At 49.1% G+C, this 25453-nt stretch overlaps 2 protein-coding genes across 2 annotated transcripts; both read left to right on the top strand.

Moving 5' to 3' along the window:
• Positions 1 to 481: 481 nt before the first annotated feature.
• On the top strand, positions 482 to 18849 carry bmp7b (bone morphogenetic protein 7b). The gene is made up of 7 exons (XM_040192521.2): positions 482 to 2163; positions 12711 to 12903; positions 14073 to 14221; positions 15654 to 15857; positions 16842 to 16918; positions 17507 to 17617; positions 17869 to 18849. The coding sequence occupies exons 1-7, from the start codon at positions 1764 to 1766 to the stop codon at positions 18016 to 18018; spliced, it is 1284 nt and encodes a 427-aa protein (XP_040048455.2). The 5' UTR covers positions 482 to 1763; the 3' UTR covers positions 18019 to 18849.
• A 982-nt stretch (positions 18850 to 19831) lies between these two features.
• Positions 19832 to 24940, top strand: irf10 (interferon regulatory factor 10). Its single transcript, XM_040192530.2, has 8 exons — positions 19832 to 20355; positions 21373 to 21568; positions 21979 to 22052; positions 22254 to 22296; positions 22766 to 22870; positions 22956 to 23342; positions 23551 to 23669; positions 24571 to 24940. Exons 1-8 carry the CDS (start codon positions 20191 to 20193, stop codon positions 24616 to 24618), a joined length of 1137 nt encoding a protein of 378 aa, XP_040048464.2. The 5' UTR covers positions 19832 to 20190; the 3' UTR covers positions 24619 to 24940.
• The last annotated feature ends 513 nt before the right edge of the window (positions 24941 to 25453 follow it).

Below are 25453 nucleotides of genomic sequence, written 5' to 3'. Positions count from 1 at the left end.
TTCCCTTGTCGAAGGCCCCTTCGGTGCGGCTCACCCAGCCGGGCCTCAGCCGGTGCCCACTGTTTACTGTGACTGTCATCGGGCCCGCGGAGGCCCAAACAAAGGGGGGGTCTGTTCCTATTATTCTGCCCCGGGACGGTCGACCCCTCTCTGGGCACGAACTGGGGAAAAGGGGTTGGACCTCACCAACCTTACAGCAAGGGGCAAGAGAGCAGGAGAATGAGTGTATGACAATAGGTGTTTGGGGGGGGAACAAGCGGGGAAGATGTATAGTTCCAACTAAAACCAGGACCTTTTTCAAGTCCCTGTAACGTAAACACCTGCGGCCATTAGCTGATTCCATCTGAGGCACTGGATAGAAATGTTTATATGTCCCAGGCTACTACTGAAAGGCCATTTAAAAGTAAATAGAGGATTAGATATACAGAATGAGACGTGGCAGGCCGTGTAAGCTTTCAGGCTTTAAGCCATGTTGAATTGTCATTGGGGGGAAAAAGAAGAGGAGTGCAAGGCCTTTTGAAGCCAAGAACAACCACATTAAACGGGCAGGAAGGTGAGCTAAGTGTAGAAGACCCCGAGACACGCTCCGCCTCCTTCGCCTTCCTCTGCTTGCTTCCTCTGCCTCTCTCGCTGTGCCATTGACGTCTAATTTTATTATCGTAGCCGTAGCCCTAAAACATCTCAACTACAGAGCCTTTAAACCTCCAATCTCTTTGTGCAGTGAAAATCTTTTAGGAGGTCTGTGCAGATGAAGCAGCACCTGAGAATCCCCGCGAGAGCCGAGCAGAGCGCCCGGCGGGGTCAAGGGCGTTCCATTAAAGTGTGGTGTTTAAGAGGTGCTGGGGCCAGGAGGGGCAGATGGATGGGCTGAAGCAGCTGCCAAACATCTGCACCTCTTGCTCTGTCTGCGCGCCGGCCCGCCTTTGTCACAAAACTCCCGCCCCGGCGGCAGAACGGGAAGCTTGCATATCTGCAAAAATGCAGCAATGAAGTGGCCTCTGCGAGGGTGCAGTGCCGCCGCTCTGACACCAAAAGACGTGAACTAAGGTGTTCAGAGGGCGCACCTGCAGACGCTGAGGGCACCACCGCAGCTTGCATGTTGCAACCTCTCCCACAGTATTGAAGAATGATCGCTCTCTTATATGAAGTGTCTTATCCACAGGGACACTGACAGGCCTATTGGCACTGTCTGGACGTGTGTCCTTATTGAATCCACACAAACACTTTTCACGAATGGTGGGAAAGCAACGACGAGACGGTCTTTATCTAAACCGGATCATCACGATACAAATCCCGTCCTGGTCCCGTTCGTATTCGCACATGCAGCCACGAGTATGTTCTGCAACCGGGAACAAAGGAAAACTTCGCTCTGTCCCCATTAGAAACCACAACGCACTCTCTCCCCCTCTCTCTCTCTTTCACACACGCCCCCCTCCCCCTTCTACCTCCCCCCCCCTCTCCCTCCGCTCCTCCTCTCTACTTGTCCGTGTCTCCCCCGGTGAGGCGCGTCTGCCGGCCGCCGCCTCTCTGCAGTCGCACGCTGCACTCCGGTCGGACGCTGCTGGCTTAGATGAGGACGGAGGTCCACGCGAGCACAAAAGTGAAGTGCAGTTGATGTTTAATTCGGGATCACTCCCCTCAACATGAGGGGTCGTACCTAACGTTGGATATATAACACATGCCGCCTGCTGCTGCAAGTTCAATATCCATTTTTTTTTTTAAACCCCGAACACAACTGAGCGCAATTACGCACGGCGAGTGCCATGGCACCAATTTTGGACAGACGTGCTCCCGCCTTGCTCTTGGTTTGGAGCTACTGCGTGCTGGCGGACACTGCGTTCACGAACTTCACTTTGGATAACGAGTTCCACTCCAGTTTCATCCACCGTCGCCTGAAGAGCCAGGAGCGCAGAGAGATGCAGCGGGAGATCCTGTCGATCCTGGGGCTGCCGCACCGGCCGCGACCTCACCTCCACGGAAAGCACAACGCCGCCCCGATGTTCATGTTGGACTTGTACAACGCCATGTCCACGGGGGGGGACGAGGACAGATACTCGTACCCCTACAAGCCCGTCTTCACCACCCAGGGGCCCCCGATAGCCAGCATTCAAGACAACAACTTCTTGAACGACGCGGACATGATCATGAGCTTCGTCAACTTGGGTAGGCTTCTCATTCTCTCACCACAAACCGTGAAGGTACAATTTTACAGGTTTTATAGACGTTGGAAATGAGGCCAAAATGCACTGTTGTACACCACAGTTCATGCACAAGCTTATAATAACAGTAATTTGAATAGGTAATACAGTTAGTTGAGATATTGAATGTCCCTAAAATATACATTTGAATGACTTTCTCATTATCAAACACTGTTTTTACACACTGTTGCTTTATTTTTATTTTTATATGATCTGCTACATCTGGCCATATATTCACTCTCCACCAGATGCACTGCTGTTTTTTTTAGGACCCGTGATTCTGTCAATGAGTTGACGTTATAGTTGTCAATTTGCTCTTGTTACCCCGGCCCGACACATGCGCACACAGGAGACCAGCACAACGACCACCTTTACAACATAATAATGATAATAATACCAGGAGTATTGCATTCCAGGCCGTCTCTGCTGAACAGCTGTGCAACCAGCTCATGTCCAGGTGCTGCAGATGATGGACCAGCCGGCACATAATATGTCAACCATGTGTTATCTAAAGAATGAGTAAGTCAACAGCAGAATGGGTTCAAAGTGCACCGGGTCCTCCCTCCATTCTAATCTGGAGACGTCCCTTAAGACACCCAGGACACGAATGCAAGTCAATGACGCTCAATGACGCTTTTGTTGGTCTCACCGTTGTGTCGCAGGCACGTCACTCACATTGATTGGTTTAGTTTTTGGTTGTTAAAGGTTGTTCCCAGAAGCAGTAAGTCATCACAATGTTTATTGAAATCATTTAGTCGGCCTATCGGGTGTGGGAGGAAATAATTCCAACGTTCTAGCAGGCGGCGGCAGATTTATGGATGGATAAACTCATTGTTGCCCCACTCTGGTTCCAGAAACGTAGCTGTGTTTTATTTGACTTATTTGACTTCCCTACATTTTGGCAGAGAAAATCGCAAATGCATTTTCTCGGGAACTCCGCGTTAAAATGTTTTGGGAAGTTCTCCGAGTTTGAAGTTGGCCTTCAATCCTGCAAGGAGCCTTGTTGGAGTGTCTCGGCTAGAGGGAGGGAGGTGACACTGCTTCTTCCATTCACTGCACCGTGTAATTACTGTGGAAGCTGCTGCATTGTAACTATTTTTGAAAGGTTGATGAATTTGACCACAGAAACTCTCGGAGTCGAGGGCCACAGTTAGCTGACAAGGTAGAAGGGGATCCTTCTACGAGAGAGAGAGAGAGAGAGAGAGAGAGAGAGAGGGTCGGGAGATGATTGGGACGCCGCCTGAAGCCCTCAGGGAACCAGAGAAAAGATGGGCCGCATCAGCAGGAGAGAACCTTTCATTTAATAGATTAGAGAGGATCGTGACAAGAAAGTCACACGGCCTCTTCCTCCCCCCGGGGCACATGTTCAGTCTTTTCCCAACGTGCCGCTCGTTTGCGCTGTATGTGCTATCTGCCACGTGTTGCCTCGGTCAGTAAAGGGTTCACTGTTTCTCCCCGAGTCTCAAATCTGCGTCCAGGCAGCTTGATTCAAAACAGCAGATGATATTCAGTTTCATTCCCCTTTTGAGAGAGAGAGAGAGAGAGAGCTATCAAATGGATTGACCATTTCCTCTTCAGAATTCCTTCCTTGCCGCATTTGCTCATTGTGGGTTTGTTTTCTTATTTAGATCGTCTGAGAGCGAAATGAGTGCGGCTTGTATTTAAAAACTGTCCCTCAAAGCTCTGCACGTCTCCAGACTCCGTCCACCGCTCGCTGCCTCCGGAGAGGCCCGCTCTCGCGCACTGCTTTGGAACCGTGTTTGAATGCTATGGCAGGAATGCTCCAGATTCTTATCAATGGCTGCATCGTGTAGCGACAGTCGAAGAGGGAAAACCGCGTTTCCCCGAAAATCCCAAATGGACGCGACTCGCCCTTGCTCTCCCTTCCCCGGCGTGCCACCGCGACACTTTGTTGTCCGCAGACGCCATCGCGGGCGGGCCAGCCGAGGGCGGTTGTGGGTCTTTGGGACGGACCCCAGAACCAGGGACGTCCCCCCCGTCACCGAGTCCCCTCGGTTCAAACGCCCGGCTGTGTAAATGTCTCACGGAAAAGCCCACGAAATGAAAACGTGCGTTTCAACGCGTTACCTGCTGCTACGCACACGAACCCCGTCTGTCTGCACGCGCTTCCTTCATTGCACGCATACCCGTGCTTCTCGTAACTATATTTGAACGCAGTCCCAGCGGTCGCTGGCAGCATTAGTCCTCAGCCACTTTGAATTAAGGCATTTCCTCTTTAACAAACCACAGCTTCCAGGGTTTCGCCCGCGCTGCACTCCAGTCGGGTTCAGGTTTAAAGGCTCACTCACACCTCCCTCACCCCAGGGGAGGGGCTGTGACTTTCACGTCTGCTATTCGCATCCTGGGTGAGTGAAACGGTAGCGGCATCCACACCTGTGTTTGTGTGGGGGGGGGGGGGGGGGGGGGAATGTTTGCAGTCTTTCGCCGTAAAATGTCGGCATGAGCTGCGTTAGTCACCGCTTCCTTATTTTGTCTGAACTCATGCAGTCTGGCATGGATAAACGTAGCCTCAGGTGAGCGTGAGGCGAGGTGTGTGCGTGCGGGTGTGTGTCTCTTTTTGGGCATAAGTTCTGTGTAAAGGTTTCCAACCATCGTACTCTGCAATTCAACCCCCGAGCCAATCAGTTACTCCTGAAAAGAAAATCACTTTAAATATATATTTTTTAACACTTTTACATTTTATAATATTTGAACATAGAATAGTTTCGATTATATATCTGCTGTCAGACTTATCCTTTTTAAAGATTTAATGCCGGTAATTCCAATCATACAATATTAGAGCTTGGTCTCGTACAGACTGCAATCACTGGCTGTAAATTTAAAGTGTTGAAAATATCAAGTTTGTAATAAAAATGTGCGCTGCGTCTGCTGCTGTTAATCTGCTCCAGATGGGATTTCACTAACCGGGATGGAGAGCGGGTCACTAACAACGCTCCTCTGCTCTCTTTCTCTCATCGTTGCAGGAGGCAACTTCTCGGCCCTCGTATCAGCCAACTCGATGTGTTGACGGGTGATTTGGGGTTTCAGGGTTGAGAGCGGGGTAATGCAGCAGACTGAAAGGGCACCACCTGGCCCTTCGTCATTCACGTCCATCTGATGGATTAGTTTGGGTGTCACCGGCTCGTGCCTCCCGTTTAACACCCCCCCCCCCCCCCCCCCGCCCTCCCCCCCGTCGCCTCCCCTCCTCCCTCTTTCCTCGCCTTCCTTTTCACGTCCCGTCCGCAGGCCAAGGCAGCTGTTTCAAGGAAACTTTATCTTTTCACAGTCCAACAAGCCCCCACCGGTCTCGGCCTCCAACATCAGCGTCTCCAATCCGTCCTGCACACAGGAACATCCGATACCCCCCCCCTCCCCATCCTGGACAAACAGTATTGATGATCAGCACTGGCCTCCCGGTTTTAATTAGTTGGTTTTCACACGGTCCCGGTGGTGCTGTGTGGTGTTTGGTCTCCGACCTCCCGCTCTGGCCCTCTACCTCCGGGGGCTTCAACCTCCCGTGCTTCCAGACATAAAACATTTCAACACTTTCTCAAGTTCTTTTGTGTGTTTTTCCACTCCTCAGCTTTCCTTTTCCCACACACACACACACACACACACACACACTTTCTCCGAACCCCTAAAACGCAGCTTTTCTTTCCTCTCCACTTCATCCCTCCCTCCTTCCCTCTCCCATATGTCTCTGACAGCCTCCGTACACCTCTCTCCCTCACTTAGATTCATACAATCGCTTCTGTATTCGCTCCCGGTGAACCAACACGTGCACGCGCTCGCTCACGCGTGGAGGGGAACGTACGCAGTCTTTTGTTTCGCCTTAAGAGGAATGTTTCTGGAGCTAATTAGTGTTATTGAGTGCATGTTTTATTGCCTTCTGCTGGACACGGCGTGAGCAAAAGCAGAGGAATGTTACAGTCGGTACGCGGATAACCTTCCTGTCAGGTATTTTCTCTCAATGCTCTCCGCAGTTTGACGCATGACGCCGGGGGCCTCGCGGGGAAATAAATAGCACAAATGAAGACAAATTCTCTCTCATAAGCTTCAGGCAGCTTCACAAAGTCCACAGTCAAAGAGATCCAGCAAAGCCCCCCCCCCCCCCCCCCCCCGCTTATTGTGTCTCATATTCACCTGTTGAACCCGGGAGTCCACAGTGACATCTGGATGTACATAGCAGAGCCTCCGTGCTCTTGGCCCGGCGAAGGCACTTGCTGTGAGGGATGATGAAACACTCAGCGGGTGAGTTTTGTCAATGTGGCAAGTGGTCAAAAGGCGCAGATGTAGCGAGCAGCGGGCGTTCTAGCCGTGTGATGTACGGAGCGCCCTCGTTGCCAGGAATGTTCTCGTTTTAGTTTTTCTAATAACTCCACCCGCCCTCTTTTTATTATGTTTCCGTCTGTTTCGCCAAACGTAGCTGAACTCACATCGTTTGTCCTTATTTGACGACATGCAACCGCTGCAAAATGCAAATAGAGAGCATGTATGCTTTAAAGTGAGCTGTGAGTTGATCTGAGTGCAGTGGATTACAGAATGAGTGATATTCCCACCCGTTTGGCCGCTTCCCTTTCATCTGGGTTGCTTTGGCCTTTCCTTATCAGCGCGCCGGACTCCTCGCCACTTGTGCAGCGGCGGGTACCAAGCAGCGATGCCGAGAGAGAGCAGATGTGGGCCAGAGCGCAGCCAGAGACCCCGGGACCAACGGCACCCGCTGCTGCAAAAACAAACACCGCACTTTCTGCACTCAAAGGGCACGTAGGGGAGAGGAGGAAGGAGGCGAGAAGAGCAAAAGGAAAGGAGAGAAGCGAATAAACAAAGGCCAGAAGAAGAGGAGAGAGGCGGATCGGGATCGGGATGCCGTGCCTTTCTTTAAACCCGGTGTATCTGTGTTTATTCCTTGTGGGAAAGCAATGTGCTCTGGAGCGTTTTGTTGTGTGTGTGTGTGTGTTTGTGTGCGTGCGTGCCTTTGTGGCTGGTGAAACCTTATTTTGGAGCCACTTCCTCTGCACTGTGTGATGTGTGTTCGTTGTCGGAAGATTGCGTTAGCGGAAGCCCGTGAAACTTGGGTAAGTGATGAAATCCTGCGTCCGGGCAGCGTTTGCTTGGGCACGCGTACAGCCGCGTTTCCTCCACAGCCATTTAGTTTGCTTTAGCGAAGGAAAGAAAAAAAAAACCAACACACACCCAATAGGCTGTAATTAAACAAAATAAACGACGCGCCGTTAGAGATCACGGTGCCAACGTGCCCACGATGCCGTTGTGGAACGCAGGAGGAAATTATAAAAAGTTTTATGTGCAGACACCCGGAAATCTGTGTGCGAATGTGTGTGTCGAGTTCTTTTTTATTTCTTTTTCTAGGCCTATAATAAGAAGCATCTTGGCTGGTCGAGGAGGGTGTGGCCCCATGTGGCCGCAAAATTAAAGAACATAAAAAAACAAGGGGAAGAGTGAGAGGGGGGAAACGGAGCGGCTGTGGTTTCCGCGTCTCCGCGGCGTTTCATCCTGCAGTCGAGAGGAGGCGCAGACGGTTACCGTGGCGATAAAGATCCCTCACTGCTCCTCCGCGTCCCGTCTCCACGCGCTCAGAACAATGGCCGCCGGAGATTTGGAAGGCGCTTTTTACACACACACACACACACACACACACACACACACACACACACACACACACACACACACACACACACTCAATTTTAGAGATGAGTCAGTTTGTCCTGCAGGACCTTCAATCATCAACGGGCTTCAGCCTTTACTAAAGTACCTTTAAAACTAAAGGTATCAAAGATCTAAAGGCATCAGAGTGAAGACACCTAACCTGGTTGGGCAGGAAACAAAGTTTGCTACCAATATATTCTAAAGTTCCCTAATTAATATGTTTAATTTATTTTAATTTGTACAAAAAGCGAAGTGTAAAAATTAGTTAAAAAAAAAAAAAAGAGTTGTGTTATTTTCACTTATCGGCGTCTCCACCAGACAGGAAACCGTGTTGTTTTCACGCTCTTCTGTACGGATGGGTGGATTTTGTCACATCTTGAGAGAGGCTCGCTGTTCCTCCTCGTCTGACGGGGGAATTTGTAACTGTGACGCACCGACCTTTTAGCGCGGCTGCCGAGGTAGAGGCATCGCCGTCGGACACATTCCTGCGAGTTCCAGGGCCGGCGCGTAGCCAGTATGAAGCTTCGCGGTGCCCAGCGAAGCATGATGTGGAACCCGGCGCTACACTTTACGGGTGCAGAGGGCCGACATGTTCGACGGCCGCTGTGAGATGGAGGGAGAACGAGGTCAACGGAGCTGCTCACAGTGTAACCTCAGACCTCTCAGTAGCCCCTTGGGCTAGAAAACCTTTGTTTAGCCACAAGACTTTTCCTCCTCTGGTTAATGCTCCAAGGCATGTGCACACACACACACACACACACACACACACTCACAATTGGCCGTGAGTTAATGATCGTTAAGTGTCAGTAAGTTATAGCATGAAACTCTGCTGACCCTTTCCCAGGGAGCCAACGGTGTCAGGCCGCAAACGCACAGGCATGATGTCATCGGTAGCCGCCGGTGGGCAGGATGTTTCCTAACGTGGTAATCGCCCCACTGTGGGTAGTCACCCGGTACGCAGGAGATTTAAAAGCCTCACTGCTTTTTGTAGGATAAACATCTTGAGCACTCTGCCCTTTCCTTGCACTCCCGTTTTTTTTTCTCTTCTTTTCCCTTCTCTCCATCCAGCTCATGGAAACCATGACTTACTCGTTCCCGACACTTGTTGAAAGGAAGATAGATTATTACGGGGCTTCAATCTATTCGGCATGACTTTATTTAGTGCTCCGGCCCACTTCATTTACTTCCATATGAAATGATCTGACCCCGATTTGACTCGCTGCCTCTCTACTTCCCCCGGTGTGGGAATCAGGTGTGCCGCTTGACTTAATCGGCTCTCCGGGGCCGCGGAATGAGGTGCGGATAATGGCTGCACAGTTGTCCCAAGAGAACTGAAGGTGGGTTGAGGGGAGGGGAGGGGAGGGGGCTGAAGCTGTCGGCAGTGAGAGCGGTGCCAGGGGTGAGATCCCCCCCTCCTGCAGAGCAGCGGAAGCGTGCGAGGGGGGAGGGGGGCCGGCGAGGTGTGAGGGTGCCAAACAGACGACTGGGCTAATGCGCGCCGTCACATTTGGCCGCTGCAGCTCCGGAGCTTGAGGTGTCGCAGAAGTGTCTTAGGTCTGCCGGCCTGACAGAAGGGGGAGAGAGGAGGGGGGGGGGGGGGGGGTGAGAGAGGGAGAGAAGACGGATGAATTCCTCACGCTACATTTCTTCCTATTGGGTCAAAGGCTAGATACAGGTTTTTCTTTGTAAAGGCTTTATTGTTCACGATACATGATGAGGAGGCATAACTCATGAAAGATGCTGACGGGGGGGGTCGCACCGCCGCAATCCTCTGGTCACCAGGTGCGCTGTGGGTTTAGGGGACCGAGAGGTCGGCGGCGTCCCGACTTCTCTGATGTGTTCTGCCGTGCACATGCGTGGGGGCCCACATCACTCCGATGATGTGGGCCGACTGTGTCAGCAGCTTGTACAAAAAGCAAATCAGGCATCCGACTAAATGACAAAAGCGACTCACTGCCGGTGTGTGTGTGTGTGTGTGTGTGTGTGTGTGTGTCACATGTTGGCGTGCCTGTCTCCTTTGCATGTCTTTGTCCTTGCATCTCTAATTACGGATCACAGAAACCCATAATGATTGAGTTACCGTGCCGTGACGCACAAGGTCGCCCGCTTCACAGGAAACGCTTTGTGATAGTTGTGCGTGCGCGTGCACGCTCATGAGCAACGAGAGGGCGTGTTCACCATCTTTTGTGGTTGGCGACACAGGTGGGGCGACGGCTACTCACTTCCTCCCGGAGGAAGTCATAAATGCACCCGCTTGGCTTCGACTGTGCCTCTCGTCTAATGAATGCCATGCTGCTTTAATGGCCTGTGAGGGAAAAGGAGCGAGGGAGACCAAATCGTGGCCGAGGCTAAACGCTCTCCGCAGATTAAATTCACACAATGAGGAATGGAAATGGAAAGAGAGAAATAGTTGGTGTGGGAGTTGCTCCACAGCTGTTCTCACAAGCAAAGAATCAAGAGCTTTTTACTATAAAGGGGGGCGGCAGGTCTGGCTTTCTCCCCAGAGGCAGTGCACCTGCGCTCGGCCGCAGGAGGAGGGCGGCGTCCCTGGTGTGCTGGAGGGAAACGCAGCAGACGAGAGCGTTTGTGAGGCGTTTGTGATCGTAATCATGCAGCACAAGGATGCACCGCAACACGCAGTTGTGGCCAGTTTGCAACATGTGGGAAACATGACAAACAACATTTTTGAAGGAATGTAGACAACAGCACCAAAAACCAAAAATGTTTAGGGCCCGACGCCAACATCTCGACACGTTCAGAATGTGACGTCATCATTACGATGTCCATCAACTTTACCAGTTTGAGCTCCGAGCATCATGAGGTGAACAAGCGTCCACCTCCTCCTTTGCCACAACTTGATCCGGGACCACGATGGAGTCAGGTCTCCGTAAAAAGAAACGGGGCTCGACAGTCACCATCGTCCTGTTGCTGGTCTTGCCAAAAATCTCATTTCGTCCATAAGACAGCCAATGGAAGGCTTGTTCGTGGTCCTGGGTCCAATCTCTGGATTAGCTCAGCCTCCATCTCTGTCTACCGAGTGTTGTAGAGTCCCGAGTGAGGTCAGATTCAACATGTGTGTGCGTTGTCAACACACGTGGCGACACTTTGAGCAGGAGGGTCTTGATGAAAGCCAGGATTGACTGAGTGTCCCACAGATCTGGTACAAGCGTGGACAGAGAGATTGATGCAAGTCAAGCTAGTTTTTGTTTGCAGACGTGTACAGAGCTTGAGACCAAAAGCTGAGAAAAGGCGTCCCTCATAGCAGAGTAATCAGATCCTTTCTCTACTCATGCTCTGGCCAATCATGTCTTAGTGCTTTCCTTTGTACAATGTCCTTCCGCAAATGGCTTTAATGGGAGAGAGTCGACTGGGAAAAGTGAAGGGGGGGGAGGGTGCAGGTCTGAGGGAGACAAAGAGGCAGGTGTGCAGTGAAAGAAACAACAGGCACTGGAAGCACAGAGAAGCGATCATAACGTTGACCTCATAGCTCGCTTACATCGGTAACAGCTGGGTTGCTGTGATTGGACATCCAGTGGAATCGTGGCGTGTGCGCGCAGTAGTGTGACGAAAGCTCGCCAAAGATCTCGCCAAGTTCAGATCAGTCGATTCCGATAAAACACTCATCACGCGGCGACGGATGGTCGGTGGAGGGAGAGGGCTGTCCTCCGTCACCCGGGACGGCTCCGTCAGTCAATCTGTCCACCCCTTTGGTTCAAATAAAGACTCTCAACAGCGAAGAACTATTGTAAAAACAATCGTGGATTTTTCTATTCTGCTTCTCCAACGTACAAAGTACAACTTTGGCAATCCCTTAACTTTTTATGTAGCTACATCATCAGGTAACCCTCACCAATTCTAAGGTAAATAATGGCCCTTCATTATTTTAGACCTTAATCAGCATGTCGTTCTTTTATTGTGAGGATTTGAGCATTTAAAACCCTTTTTTTTCTTGTTTCATATAATTAATCATTGGGTATATAAACACATATCAAGTAATGAAATCACATTACCCCAAGACCATAGGGTGAAGGTTTTGGATTGCTTGGTCTGACCCCAAAAACTGTATAAGACAACTCTACTCATATCGTTTCATTGTCGTTTCAAATACCTCGTAGTGACTTCTGATTTGTCCCTGTATGAATAATAGAGTAAGGCCGTTTCCAAATGCCCCCAACAGGAAGATGATGCAGTGTTTTCATGTTTCTTTTTTAGAAGGGTTTGTGTGTATAAATCTGTTTGTATATTTGCGTGCGGCCCGTCTGACGGTCGATAAGGAGAGCGTTGAAGGGACAGCCAGGAGATGTTGAGAGACAAGGCGCTGACCCCTGGGGTGTCCTGCTGGGACATGAGAGGAGCAGGGTCAGGGGGGCCACGTCTTAGCGGCTGCCAGGGGGCGGCGGTGGAGGGAGGGAGGGGGGGGGGGGGGATGAGAGAGAGAGGAGGGGATGGCGTGGGGTGCACCGAACACGGAACGCCCCCCCCCCAACTCATGAGAAGCAGATGAAGAGCCGACTGGAAAACTCTCTGGAGCTGCGAGAGGAAGAGAGCGAGAAGAAAGGGGCCCATAAAGCTGTCAGAGTCCGCCTGCCTCTCTCTATCGTGGCTCGGGTGCTCATGAATGTTTCAATCATAAGCCAACATGTGTACTGCTCGTCCGTGGATGGTTTTAATCTGGGACTGACCACAAGTCTGACAAGCAATGTCAGCCCCTTGCTAACAGCTGTGGTTGTAGGACTCGTTGGACTTTCTGCTGGTGGAGAGGAGGATGCAAAAAGCTCACGTGGAAAGAAGCACGTTCTCTGTTGCAATTCGTCTCATCGCGTTTTTTCAATTGTTTTATTTTTGCAGTGGAACACGATAAGGAATTCCTACAGGTGAGGCGACATCACAGAGAGTTCAGATTCGACCTGTCACGGATCCCGGAGGGCGAGGTGGTCACTGCTGCAGAGTTCCGCATATATAAAGACTTCATCCACGAACGCTTTGACAATGAGACCTTCCGCATCAGCGTCTACCAAGTGTTGGAGGAACACACTGACAGGTGAGCACGGCTTTTTGGGTTTGGTTGTCAGTCATGTGCAAGTTCAATATCACAGAACAAAATGTACGTCTCTTTTGTGCTTGTTTCTAAAAAATACCTTCATGAGATGCGGCCGAAATGAACTTGGATGGATTCAAACCAAATTTAGTATTAGGTCGAAAAAAGGTTTTGAAAAAAAAGTTTGAATGTGTTGAAAAATGGAAAAAAAAGGTCGAAATTTGTTAAAAAGGATGGGATAAAAGTCGAAAAACAATAAAAGTCAAAACAGGTTGAAGAATATCATGGGAAAAAAAGTCACAAAATATTAGCTCGAAAGTCTTTTTGAAAGAAAAGTCAATATACGTTAGGACGAAAAATGTTTTGAAAAAAAATCAGAGAATGTAAACATTGAATTAGTTATTTTTCTCAGAATTTATTGACAGCTATACCTTTGTTAAACACTTGAAATGTTCATCATTAATTAAATCAAGCTTAAGTGGAGATGGAAACCTTCTCAACCCTGACGTGTCTGTAACCAGGGCTGGGTTGAAGGTGTATGTAACCCAGGATGTGGCCCACGTCCTGCCCTCGTCAACCCCTCCTAAAGGTTTCTGTTGTCCAGAGGGAACAACACGGGCATTTATCCCTCTGCCAGAGACGGGCCTGGATACATGAACCAGAGCTCTGTGACACACTATCTGCCCGGTCGGAAAATAGGTCGGGATACATGAATGGTCACATGAGGAACAAGGGATTTTAGTCTCCGATGGAAGAAGAGTAGAAAAGCTGAGTCGGACAATTGGACTGAATTGGATATGCACTATTTCACAGTTATTCTCTCTCTCTCTCTGTCTCTCTTTCTCTCTCTCTCTGGCTTTTTGGCTCTCCCACAAAATTCCAGCCAATGATGGACTGTGTACAGTGTATGAACGGACCCGTCGTTTATAAAGCCATTATTGTCAATTACGAAAATGAAGTGTTCCCCGGGGCCTCACCATCTGGAGCCCTCCCTCCTCCCTCTCCATCGCCCTCTTTGTTTCACCCCGTCACACTCCTCTGACTCCCTCTCTCCACTCCCTTACTTTTGCGCTGTGGTCACTTAGCTTCATCACGTGGCCTTTTTATTTTTTGAATTGTACACGTCCGTCTCTGACTTTAGAAGTGAACTCATCTTCCGTCTCCCTCTCCAGGGAGTCCGACTTGTTCCTGCTGGACTCTCGGGTGATGTGGGCGGCCGAGGAGGGCTGGCTGGTGTTCGACGTGACGGCCACCAGTAACCACTGGGTCCTGAACCCCGGCAGGAACCTGGGCCTGCAGCTCGCCCTGGAGAGCACAAAGGGTGAGTGCCGCTCCCCCCCGCGTATCCCCCCCCCGACACATGGGAGGTATTAAGGAGCCGTGGCAGAGGAACCAAGGTAGACACATGATGCTGACGTGATGAGGAGGCAATTAAATGAAGACGGGGTGGTTAGTTGTGTGCTATGACGCATTGGAGGGTGACAGCAGAGGGCGCTAGAAATAGAAGGGTCTCTGAGAAAATTACCCTGCTTTTCATTTAATGAATTATCTCAGTAAACATTGCAGACATGACATTATGGTCTCAATCGTCTCAGTATTCAGTTTACCACGATGTTATAATTTAGTAAACTATTGTCCAGTTTAGCTAGCTTGTGATTGACAGACCGCTACCAGAGGCGTATACGCCGTCTCTACGGGGGGAGTCAGTCTTTCGTGCGGTCCAAATATGGTCCCTTCTGTTCATGATTTGCGAAAAAACAAGACGGCGACGGCTTAAGTGCGGAAACCGTGGCTTCACAAGGGCACTTCACAAACTAATGGGTGGGGTCAAAACGACTACATCCTCCTTGTTTTATGCAGCCTATGTTTATACCCTGCGATGCACTCAGAGTAAATACCTAGTGGATTTAATTAAAGTTGGATTGATGAGCTCAAACATTGCAAAAGTCTGGAACGTAGTGTGTGGTTTGCAGAGCCAGCAGCGAAGATAAATCAAACTCTCATTCATCCCCGTCCTGCTTCGTCTGCGGCCCTCAGCATCATCAGCAGGCTTTCAAAGAACACGGCGCCTTATTGTGAGGATAACATCTCAGCCAGAGTTTGTCATCACAAGGCTTGGTCTGTTTGTGCGCGGAAAACTTGTATCAGCCCACAGCCCGGGGTGCGTGTCTGAGAATATGACAGGATGTTACATGTCAGGTGGGGAAAACAAACACTGAGTTGCTTTTGTTTAGTGGGAGGGGAGTGCTTGAGAGGCCGTATCCTCGAGTGTGTGTGTGTGTGTGTTTGTATGAAGGGTGAGCATGCACAGACAGGCACTCGGGACATCCCGTCACCGGCGGCGACCAGAAGCCTTCATTTACCTCACAGCGGCCGCCGGGCACACTTCTCCTCTGCGCGTGAAGCAGACAGACGCTGCTGGGGAGCACGCGCACGAACGTGCACAAACACGAACGCACAACACACAACACACCCACTCCAGCACAAGCAAGGCTTTGATTGGTTCTGGGCATTTCTTGGAAGGGATGAGAAAACGGGAAAGGAATTCACAGAGGGAAGCCTCGTGGAAAGGTAGACATCAGTGTGGTTCCAGTGTAAAGACCACACACACACACACACACACACACACACACACACACACACACATGCCAGGTGGGCACGCGCTTATTTGATTTAGAGGGAATTCTCGATTCTCCTCGGTACGTCACCGTGCCGACACCTGTCGAACCGCGTCCCTCTGTCTCCCCCTGCAGGAGAGAGCATCAACCCGCGCATGGCGGGGCTGATCGGCCGCAGCGGCCCTCAGAACAAACAGCCCTTCATGGTGGCCTTCTTCAAAGCCACCGAGGTGCACCTGCGGAGCATCCGCTCGGCGCAGGGGGGGGGCAAGCAGCGAAACCCCAACCGCTCCAAAGGGGCCAAGAGCCAGGAGGCCCTGAGAGTGGCCAATGTGGCAGGTAAACCCCGCAGTGTGTGTGTGTGTGTGTGTGTGTGTGTGTGTGTTGTATAATCACGCCGACGCTTCTGCATGATCTGTTTTCTGTTGGCCATGTGGTCCACATGAGAATTCTCTCCAGTACTCCATTGGCCTGCACACACACAGACACACACAGACACACACACATACACACGCAGTACATCCCGGCCAACAAAAGCACGCCGTCAGCGTTCCCCAGCTCGACAAAACCTGGTGCCGCTGAAACATTAGACCGTAATACCCGAGCTTCAGAAATCCCTCCGCTGTCCTTGTTTATTTGCACGAGCCGGAGGGGGGGGGGGGGCCGCGCGCAGAGGTGAGGCAGCGCCGGCTTTTAAGGCGGGAGCACATCTGCGCTGCGTTGCGCTGTAGGGCAACCGGGGCCACGACACATGGGCCAAATGGGCCTGTTTGGAACTCTGGATACCGGCGGTTCTCTAACCGGATGATGAGAACCAGTTGCTCGTGATCATTTCCAATTGGAGCCACTCTCCGGAACTCAATGTGGCGCAGAGCCCACCACAGGTCCCCGGAGGAGGCGAGGGAGATAACGTTAGATCGAAAACAGACGATTCCTTCATCTTTTTTTTGCGGGGTAGAGAGGGAAAAGAAATGAGAGAAGAGAAGGAAGCGAGAATAAGTAAAGACTTTAGTTGGGAGAAAAGGGGGCGAGTGTACTCCGTGCTGCACATCTGTTTCGTCCAGTGGAAACTCGGAGCCCAGCAGAGTGACCTCGAAGCAGGGTGGCCCATTCATTTGAAACAATTACCAAACCGCTGCGTCTGGAGGTGCTTTCCTGCAGCAATTGTTTAAATGTTTGAATGGTAATGTGTACAGTGTGTTTAGGTCTGTTCTTCATCATCTCCGATGGGGCTCTGACAACAGAAGGGTCCCTCTCAGAGCTGAACGGGACAACGGTCCACGTGTTGAAGTCAAATCTCACTCTCTCTCTCTCGTTCCTCAGAAAACAGCAGCACTGATCAGAAGCAGGCGTGCAAGAAGCACGAGCTCTACGTCAGCTTCAGCGACTTGGGGTGGCAGGTACGGAAAGCATTCCTCTCCCACGGAGCCCCACAATCGCCTGGTACCCGACAGGAGGCCAAACTGGACACACAAACCCTAATGCACGGCGGTCCAGAATCAGGCCACATCACACTTGGCTGTCCGAGGGTGTTATTTCCAGCTGGGTGTGCTCACCGAAACCTCTCTGACCTTTGCCCTCTCTGTCTGTCCAGCTGCAACACAAGTTGCTTTCTTTGATATCTGTGTTCTCAGCGCAACGAGCGCAGGACTTCTCCTCCACCGGCTCAATGGATCAATTGATCTAATGAGGAATATAAATTAGCACCAATTTGGACGACCTGTTATTCTTGACAAATCCCCACCTGCTCCTGCTCCTCAAATACTTTCTGCTTTTCTTTGTCTAAAGTAGTGAATCTTTGGGCTTTGGGACTTTGGGTCAGCTTGAGTATATGAATTATTGATCACCACATTATTGATCAAGTAAATAATTCCCAGAGAACTGTGACAATAACAACATCATTCATTCAATCTATCATTAGAAAAAGGCTTGACGAGTTCTCCAACCTGACCCCCCTCCCCACCCACCTACACACCCCCCTCTTTCAGGACTGGATCATTGCTCCTGAAGGCTACGCGGCGTACTACTGCGAGGGAGAGTGTGCCTTCCCGCTGAACTCCTACATGAACGCCACCAACCACGCCATCGTGCAAACCCTAGTGAGTAACCAGAAAGGAGCCCGAGAAAAGAGAAGAAAACTCATCCGTCACGTTAAGCGTCTAATCGTCTCGTCAGCTGTCACAACAACGGGCGGAGCGACCGCATTTAACGAGCCGCGGCGCCGCAGACGTGATACGGGGCGACGGATTGTGGAGCGTTTTGTTCCCACCGCGTTTAGAGTCAGTGTGCGGGAGGATCACGTTAACCCCTCCCCCCTCCTCCCCCCTCTCTCCTCCCTGCTCTCCCCCAGGTTCACTTCATCAGCCCGGAGACGGTTCCCAAGCCCTGCTGTGCGCCCACACAGCTCCACGCCATCTCCGTGCTCTACTTCGACGACAGCTCCAACGTCATCCTCAAGAAATACCGCAACATGGTGGTCAGAGCGTGTGGCTGCCACTAGTTCGTCATTGTGGGGACACGCACGCACACGCACACACACACACACACACACGAGTAGAAAGGGCTTCCTCTGGCTGTCCGGCACCGTCTGACACATAGAGGACTACAAAGTGTGCGAGAGGTCCTCGTCACACGTTGCAGTCTTGAGGTAAACCCGGATGTTGTGTGTTCCACCACGAGCGCACAAACACACACACAGATGAAACACGCACCCACACACACACACACACTCACGTCTGTGCTTTCTACTGTGTATACAATACGTTAAAAGCAGTGATTGTACTGTATATTCATTCACAGTCAACAATCTTTTGTTTATTTCAATAAATTGTTATTGTAGGTTATTCTTTTACTGTAGATCATATATATAGATATACAAATATATATCTATATATATGTATATATAATGTCCATGACCCAGATGGATGTTCTGAATTTCTTCTATGTACAATACCGTGTAAATAGTTGTGTTTTTTTTTTTTTCAAAACAAAGCAAGAGCTGTATTTATTTCCTAGCGTGTCCCTCTGGGTTGTGTTTTCTCCCGTTTGTAATGCCGCCTGTTTTCACAAAACGACTTTGCCTCGTTCCGCCTCGCGTGCGCACCGCGCGCTCTACGGCGGCAGGTGATTTTACCACATTTACCTGGCGCACGTTTTTTACAGCTCGGTGCAGAGCGTCTTGTTCTGTGTGCGGGACATTTTCAGGTTTTACACTCCTGTCACATGTAAAAAGGTCTATTTATTGAGAGCCGACTACGGCGTTTTACGGCGTGCTCCAATGTCTCAACCATGCTGAACTGGTACAACAATAAACTGGGAGAAAGGCAACAAAGACACCCGGAGGTTTCTTCTTTATCACTTTCTCAACACTTTGCTTGGATTGTCGCTTCATCCTTTCACCTTCTGACCTGAGATCTGCCTGAGAAGTGCCTCAACGCTTCGACCTGTGTTTCCTCTGGCTGGTGTCTGTTTGTGGTGGACGCCTGTGAGGTGGATGTGGGTTTTTATGTCTCCGGGTGGGGGGATGTTTGCGCGTGCATTTTAATGTACAGCCACTGTGTTTCCTTCCTTCCACGAAGCCTTCTATCGTCGTACTATTGCTGCCGTTGACATTTCTTAAAAAGCCTTGTTGAGGGTTTCTGTTCGATACGGCGCAACGGCCTTGTGCTAATGACGCTTTTATCTTTTTCAAACTGTTCGAGCTCTGCGTCTGCACAACCAGCTCGACGTGTTTGCGTCCTCCTCCGGACAGCATGTTACACACGTGGTACCACGTGGTACCACGTGTGTAATACATAGTAGTACATATTAAAACAGAGGTGACTCCAGCGCCCTCTGCTGGGGGAAACTACTCACAGCAAACGTCACACTGAGAACTCGTGTGTTGTGTTTTAAATATACATCTCTTATCGATCTGAACTTTGGAAATGAACTGTCCGCCTGCTCGGTATCTGAAGGAACGAACACATCTTCAGTCCGCCTCTAAAACCATGTGAGGAGATCATGGAAGATACAGAATAAAAAAAAAACCTTCATCCACGTTGGTTTTCTCAGTTTCGGTGTGACTGTGTGTGTGTGTGTGTGTCCTTTTGGTGGGTTGTTAATGCTCTCATGATGACATTTGGAGATTAAAAAAATGAACCTTTTGGAAAGTTGAAGGTTAACATGCCGACTTGTATTACTTCCCCCCCTTTTGTTATAAGCCGTTGTATTTTAATAGTTCCTTGCTGGGCATTAGCAGCATTCTATCTGTATGAATTCTTTAGCTGTAAGGACTATTTGTGACCTGGTGAATCGCGCCCCCTCACACATTTAGAAAAGACTTAACTTAAGCGTTAGCAGTTTGCAGAAGGAAACCGAAAGCATGAAAGAAGCTCAAAGCTTTCGCTTTCACTTCCAACGCGCATTCAGTTCCCACTCCGGTTGAAGGTTGAGGTCTCTTTTCTTTATACCCATATATTTTTTTTGTATACTGTATATTTGTTTAAAGCACTTCGATTAAGACTATTTTCTGTAGGAGCTTGCGCGGCATCAGAATAAAATAAAATACATAGGTGTTTAATGCACTTGCATGGTGGAAACGTCGAGCCACCTCGCACATGCATCTCTGACACCTGGAAGACAACGCGTCTTCTTTTGTTAATGCTGTGAGACGCCGATCTTCGAGCGGACGATGGAAGCCAAGATGCACATGAAAGAGTGGCTGATAGCGCAGATAGACAGCGGGAAATATGACGGACTGCGCTGGGAGGACGAGCGCAAAAGCATGTTCCGGATCCCGTGGAAGCACGCAGCCAAGAAGGACTACAAGGAGGAGGAGGACGCGGCTCTGTTTAAGGTCGGACCTCATGCAAAGTTCTGCTGAGAATTCATTACGAGAAGGAAACTGGTCCAGAAGCGCCGGCTGACTTCTGTAAAGGCAGTTGGATGAAACGGGCCTTGGATATGATTTAGCAAAGGCCGATACAAGTCCTCCTATTTGCAGATGAAAAATAAAACCATTGCACACCATGTTGAGATCCTTATTCCACATTAGTACGTAATTGTGTTCTGGCCTGTTGTCTTGTAAAGCAGAACTTCCGATTTGTCTCCTTATAATCTCCCTTAAGCAGCATGGACCTGCTTAACTGTTAAATAAATGCTCAGGTATAGTTTTGCAAAGGTTTCAAGTAGCCCAAAGACAACCAGATAATGGATACCATTTATTAGCATTCGTATTATTTACTGTGTCCAAAAGAGTAAAAACATATTTGAAATGTGGGTTGATTGGAGATGCGTTTAGTAAAAGTATTTTTTTTCATCCTTTTGTACTCAGGATTTACCTCCTGTCTTGCAACGCTGGTTTTCTAGTCTGCGTTACGGAATAATTTGGATACTAGTCCAAGAATTAGCAGTTTTTACTGTCATTTTTCTGTTCATTCATGACATTTTAATGCCGTCACTGGGAGGCAGGCGAGTTTGAGTGAGTGACTGAAAGAAAGAAGACAAAACAACACTTTACTGTACTATTCTGTAAAATACAATTCAGTATTTTATCATTTAGTTCATTGAAATAAGGTTATTAGTTTCAATACATCTCACATGTTAAGTCATCTGAATCAGTCCTTTCAGTTTCACAAGTAAAAATGATTAGATTTCCACCTCATTTGTTGCTTTCACACTCTGGAGGGAGCTTGAGTTACAAGTTTCAATAAAAGAACAGTATATATCTCAGGGCTATATTCCCTTTAGAGGAATTACAAGTCACTTGCTGCAAGAAAATAGTGTGGCAGTGTTGAAACTTGTGTGTAACCAGTCAAATTATTGATGATTGAATCATGCATAATCATCTGAAATCTCATGCGTTCACATCCAGGCGTGGGCCGTATACAAGGGCAAGTTCAGGGAGGGGAGAGATAGAGCCGATCCGACCATGTGGAAGACCCGACTCCGCTGTGCGCTCAACAAGAGCACAGACTTCCGGGAGGTCCCTGAACGCAACCAGCTGGACATCAGTGAGCCTTATAAAGTCTACTTGATCCAGCAGGACGGCGGCTCAGCAACACCAGCAGGTGATGAGGGTCGGCGTGGCGGAGGGGTAGAGAGGGTGTGCTGGGGACCGCAAGGTTGCTGGTTCGAGCCCTGGCTGCTCCATGTCCCATTTTGAAGTGTCCCTGAGCAAGACACCTGACCCCTAATTGCTCCCTGGGCAAAAATGTAAAAGCCATGGGTTAAAAATGTAATGTAAGTTGGATAAAAAAAAAGCGTCAGCTAAATGACCTGTAATGTAATAATAAAGACCGACGCTGCCTCCCTTTTATACGTCGTCTAAAGAGAGAAAAAGGAAAATCAAAGCAAACAAGACAGATAATTGACTTTTTGTGACTATTGTGAATTTTTCACATATAAAGAAAAGCTACTTTTTGTATAAAAGGGCCTTATTTGTTCTCACTTTCGTTCTCACTTGTTGCTTTCTTCTCAGAGTCTCCTGAGACCAAAGACCAGGTGATCCACGCTCTAAGCTCTCCGAGGAGCCCTGCTGCTGTGGACCAAAAGGTGAGTTCCAAACAACATAAGACACAAGAGAACGATTTATTCCAAGTGTCTTCTGGTGAAATTGGCTTGTCTTTTGTTTTTAATTATGTGCTGGGATAATCAGCTTAAACTGGTGTAAACTTGTAAAAGAAAAACAAATCCTACTCACCACTTCCACCCTGTTTTAACCTAATTGTGTTTTCTTTGTTTCGTTGTCGAAAGGAATCATTTCACAGAACTAAAGAAGAAGTAGAACCATTGGCGGGTAAGTCCCCTCAAACACAAACCGATCCTATTCTTTACAAAGCTTATGGAGGATCAAAGCACAAGAAAGCAAGACAAGACAAGAAAGTCATCAAAGTCATCAAAGGGTCAATACCTCCACGAGCCAATAAAAAGTGGTGATTCATTATTGACAACTAGGGCAACATGTTGCTGCAACAATACAATGGATGGAAAGGAGTGTGTGCAAACTCACACGGCTGCACACACTTAGTGTGTGTATGTAGTATGTGAACCGTTCAGCTCTCTTGGTCTTGGTCTGGATCCGTACATAAGCAGTACACAATGTCCCATTTCTCCAGTGGGAATCCCTGCCTCTGCGGAGCGCCGGCGGACTCGAGTTTGTTCAAGGTGCTCTTTGGATGAGGATGCATGTTGACAGGAAAATAAGGAGAAAACACCAACAGAAGACTAACAGTGTCTGATCGAACAATGTCTCTGTTCTGCTTCAGATGACCTGATGAGGGAGCACATGTATTGTGAGCTCACAGGGGGAAGAACTCTAAATCAGAGCCCCGCTAGAACAACCTTCCTCAGCCCCGCCTTCACTGTATCAGGTAAAAAACAAAAACAAACTCGACACGCCGCTGGCTTTTTGCGCCGTGTGACCCTCGAACACGGGCCGCATTTTTGTGTGTGCAGACTTTCGCATGCAGGTGACGTTGTTGTACCAGGGCCAGCGGGTGATGAAGGTGACCACCAGCAGCCCGGACGGCTGCTTCATCCTGCAGGGCGGCGTCCCCGTGGGAAACGAGCGGATCTACGGGCCCTGCACCGCCCAGCAGCTCTGCTTCCCCTCGCCGGGCTCCATGGCGCTGCCCTCGTGGATGGCCGAGGCGATGAACCGCCTCCTGTGTCACCTGGAGAGGGGCGTGCTGTTGTGGGTGGCCCCGGACGGGGTGTTCATCAAGCGCTTCTGCCAAGGCAGGGTGTACTGGAGCGGCCCAATGGCCCGACACGCCGACCGGCCCAACAAGCTGGAGCGAGAAAAGACCTTCAAACTGCTCGACGTGCCGGCGTTCCTGAACGGTAAGGGCGACGAGTGTCGGCCACGTCGAAGTGCTTTGAACTCATCGACCAGTCGGCCGTTCGAATCTAGCTGGAACGAAATAGGATTCACTCAAAGAGCGGCAGATTGTCTGGGAAACTTTATCTCTCACATTATTGAAACAAACAAAGATGGAATATGTCCGTATGATCGAATGATGATATTCCAATATTAAATGTTTGTGTTCAGATCTCCGGGGGTGTTTACAAGGGAAGGGACCCGCGCCTTCCTATGAGATCGAGCTCTGCTTCGGAGAGGAGTACCCAGACCCCAACATGCCTAAAAGCAGGAAGCTGATCATGGCCAAGGTGGACATTTTCCATTTTTTCCCTTTACCTTCAAAGCATTTGTGCAGATTTTGGCGGTAGATGACAAGAAATGCTGACATGGATTCAAAATACTGTTGAAAGCTGCCTCAAGAGTTTCTGTTTAATCTCGTCAGACTATATTCAACTTTCTGAAACCTAGTTGCTCTTCATCGGGGTTAGATGTTTCTTACTTTCTGTCTTACTTTTCTTTGCTGTTGAGAGATACCGATCTGATACTAATAGCTGGATAAGATTATTTCAAAAGATCGGTAACCCGTAATTTTATATCTATATTCATCTTTGTTTTGTTTTACAAATTCAAGAAAGCAATATTTAAGATAAGGCTGGCATTGATCTACACATTGAAGACTGGTTATTCTAATCAGTTTGGCATTAAGTTTATTCATCTGTATTAGTAGGGCGGCACGGTGGCGTGGTGGTTAGCACTGTCGCCTCACAGCAAGAAGGTCCTGGGTTCGATTCCGCCCAGTGGCCTTTCTGTGTGGAGTCTGCATGTTCTCCCCGTGTCTGCGTGGGTTCTCTCCGGGTTCTCCGGCTTCCTCCCACAGTCCAAAGACATGTGCTGGGGATCAGGTTAATTGGGGACTTTAAATTGCCCGTATATGTGAGTGTGAATGGTTGTGTGTCTCTGTGTGCAGGATAAGCGGTTTGACGATGGATGGATGTGTATTAGTAGAAAGTCATAGTACAGGTAGCGAATGGAAGGGAAAGAGTGGGATCAATGTACCCCCATCTTTTGTGCAATAATCCAGTCGGGTAACTTCCATTCCAATGGGAGTTCTCCCTGTTGGTGTGAATGAAAGCTGTAGTACTTGTAGTACCCCGGCAGAGGTCCTCGTACTCACACTGACGTTCTACCACGCTGTGTCCTGCTGGCCAGGTGGTGCCCTTGTTTGCGGTGGAGCTGCTGGAGAGGTTCAACTACTGAGAGATGGAGAAGAATCGGACGATTCTCACCCCCAACGCAGGGGGTGAGAGGGGTAAAAGATGTAGCACAGGGCCAGCTTCCCTGCACCTGGGCTGCCATGGACAATATACAAGCGGATTTACTGGAGTTAATTCCTCCTTCACGAGGGGACAAGAGCTGAGCAAACAATACGGAGTATGATCAGCGGAAATACATAAGCATGAAGAAACAATGTCAGTGTAGACCTGTTTACAATATATAAACAGATTTCTTTTGTACATGAAATTGCCTTTTCTCTACTTGTATTGAAGTATTCCTAAACCCAATAAAACATGCCGAAAAATCGTATCGAAGAGCTTCATGCTTGGTGGGTGTATCGCTGAGTAGCCCGTGGGGGGGGGCCTTGAACTTTGTTCCAATTTGGACACGTTCAATTTTAACAAGCCAGATTATGCTGGTCTCCTAAATGGGATACTTCTATGTAGTACAAAACACTGCAAATCTTGTGCCCATTCACTCATTTTACTTCATTCCAAAATATATTTGATTTACAGGAGTTTGTGATACAGGAGTTTAATTTGTGATAAATGAAGACCTGCTAAACTTGACATTATCACGAAATGGGAATCTTTTCATTCTCTGCACTCTTTTTGGGCTTCATCTGCCTGTTTATTCATTTGATCCTTGTTTATTTAATGCAGATTTTAGGCTTCATATGCTTCTATCGTAATCGAGCCAGGCTGTATTTCACCAGTGTGAATGTGAGTAAACTGCTACTTGTGCGTTTTTGCTTGCCATTTCACACCAACTAACAACTGTAACGCCATAACTGCACCAACCCAAAAAAATCATTTTC

This window comes from Gasterosteus aculeatus, chromosome 2 (assembly GCF_964276395.1).
Source record: "Gasterosteus aculeatus chromosome 2, fGasAcu3.hap1.1, whole genome shotgun sequence".
In the NCBI taxonomy this organism is placed as follows: domain Eukaryota; kingdom Metazoa; phylum Chordata; class Actinopteri; order Perciformes; family Gasterosteidae; genus Gasterosteus; species Gasterosteus aculeatus.
Note: the sequence above shows the minus strand (reverse complement) of the source record. Positions and strands in the feature narration are given on the sequence as shown.